The 2,150-nt window shown below is 47.3% G+C and overlaps 1 protein-coding gene across 1 annotated transcript; it reads left to right on the plus strand.

Annotated features, from left to right (window-relative positions):
• The first annotated feature begins 508 nt into the window (after positions 1–508).
• On the plus strand, positions 509–1,493 carry LOC105060053 (uncharacterized). The gene has a single exon (XM_010943639.4). It carries the CDS (start codon positions 854–856, stop codon positions 1,289–1,291), a length of 438 nt encoding a protein of 145 aa, XP_010941941.1. The 5' UTR covers positions 509–853; the 3' UTR covers positions 1,292–1,493.
• The last annotated feature ends 657 nt before the right edge of the window (positions 1,494–2,150 follow it).

Consider the following 2,150-nt stretch of genomic DNA (forward strand, 5'->3'; position numbering starts at 1 on the left):
AATGGACCCACCAAAAATACAGTGTACAATGATCTTCAGTTTCCCCATCTCATTTCTTAATTGAATCCTCAATTAACAATTCTATAAAAGTTTTTTTTAAAAACAAACCTTACTTTTAGAATTGATCCCAAGTGCAAACTGTGCAATGTAAAAGGATCGATGGTCGATTATTACCTAGCAAAAATTAATATAAATGGATGAAAACTTTTGGTCCACCAAGACACACTGTACCATTTCTCTTTCACATTAGATCTTCGGATTACTATTCCCACTTTCAGCTCCCATAGCTAAAAACTTGCGTGTGCGTCTAGCCAAAATGAATCAACCTTGAAACTACCCAAAAAAAAACAAATCAACCAAAAAATCATGACTACACACGTGCCGCCTACCATTCGCACGCACTTCTGCCCATGCTGCGAGAGAGGAAACCAGTGGGCTGTGTTATAAACCATTCGCACGCACTTCTGCCCATGCTGCGAGAGAGGAAACCAGTGGGCTGTGTTTTTATAACAGCCGGATTTCCCGTGCCTTCCTTCTAATCCCCGACACCCTCTCTCGCCCTTATCCAAATCCCTTATTCCACAGTGCAAATCATCGCATAAGAAAGAGAAAAGAGAAGAAATAAACGTCCGCATAATCCTCCCTTCTCCGGCTTATCTCCTTCCCCCTCCGCTGTCTCCTTGAAATTAATATTATTCCACTAACCTCGTTTCTTCCGCCTCTCCCTATTCTCCATTCTTTATGTATATGATACAGCCCTCCTCCTCCTTTCGCTTTTTCCTTTCCAATCTCTTACCTTATTCCACTTATTCCCGGGATAACTCCACGCCCCCCTCATCGAAGCCTTGGAATTATGAGCAAGGGAAGCGGTGAAACGAGCCGTCTGGGCCGGTGCCTGCGGGCGCCGCTACGGGCTCTCGGTCGGGCGCGGGACATGTACGTGCGGGGCATCACGGGGTGCGCCGGGCACGTCCGGTACGGTGGGGCGATCGGCTATCCGACCTTCGCCTCGATGCCGAGGAGCTACAGCCTCGGGTCGGCGAGGACGAGCTCGAGCGACGAGGACCTGAGGGAGCTCATCCGCGCCGCGTCGCTGAGTCGCGCCGGCTCGCTCAACGCCGGCGCCGGCGCCGGCGTCGTGCCGAGGAGCCAGAGTGTCGCGATCGGCCGGATCGAGGAGGACAAGCCGTGCGACTTCGATGACGACGTCCGGGTCGGCTCCGATTTGCTGTTCCCCCGGAGCCGGAGCTGCGCCGTTGGGGCCAAGCGACGTCCGCAGTGGTTCGCTTGATGTGTTCGGATTCGGATTCTGATCCGGATCCAAGAACGTTTCTCTTTTTTTTTTTTTTTTTTCCTGTTCTTTTCTTTTCTTTTTCTCTTCACGTTTTCTAGATAATGTCTGGGTGATTTGATTCCGAGGAAGTCCGGCTTGTTGGATTCTTTTTATTTATTTTTTTAAAAAAATGTTTCTAATGGTAATGAGGTCACAGAGAGAGAAAAACCAAGGGGAAGGGGGTCAGGTGGGGGGGGGCTCTGCGGGGATAACGTTTGGGATTGCAAGGTTCGTCATTAATGTTGGGGATGCAATTGTCTTTTACTTGTTGAATGGAAGCGTTAGGCTTGAATTTGAGGGTGATACCAAGCTTTGATATTATGGGGGCAGTGGGCCGTTGGATGGTGTATTGGTATTGGCTGCGCCGACCGTTTGCTACCATCAACTACTGTGGCAAATGGGTCCCACGGGCCTGTGCCGAATTCGTATGGACGTATTATTTTTCCAGTGGTTTCATTCAGGAAAAGGCAACAGACGCTTCCGTATGGAAGGCGTGAAGGGTTCTATTTGTCAAGGTAGCGTTGGCAGGAAAGAGACATAATGTCACATAATAATGAAAAAAAAAAAAAAAAACTGTGTGGGAATCACATGGCGGTAGGACTTGAAACACAACCAGAACATCGCACGATATTAGTTTCCCCCTTCCCTTTTTGTTCTAAATCAGAATTGCTCATGTTTCTGGTTCCGAGTATAATGAGCAAACTTATATTTTAACATATTAATCCAAGGGATTTTAATAGATTAGTCCTTGTTCCTAAGCCTAAATTTAAAATAATTCTCTGAATTCGCCATCTCAAAATTCTTACCTGACATCTCA

Source organism: Elaeis guineensis, chromosome 6, assembly GCF_000442705.2.
Source record: "Elaeis guineensis isolate ETL-2024a chromosome 6, EG11, whole genome shotgun sequence".
Classification (NCBI taxonomy): domain Eukaryota; kingdom Viridiplantae; phylum Streptophyta; class Magnoliopsida; order Arecales; family Arecaceae; genus Elaeis; species Elaeis guineensis.

Excerpts from the sequence above, each read along its gene's own strand:
- LOC105060053 (XM_010943639.4), top strand. The coding sequence starts at position 854 with ATGAGCAAGGGAAGCGGTGAAACGAGCCGTCTGGGCCGGTGCCTGCGG.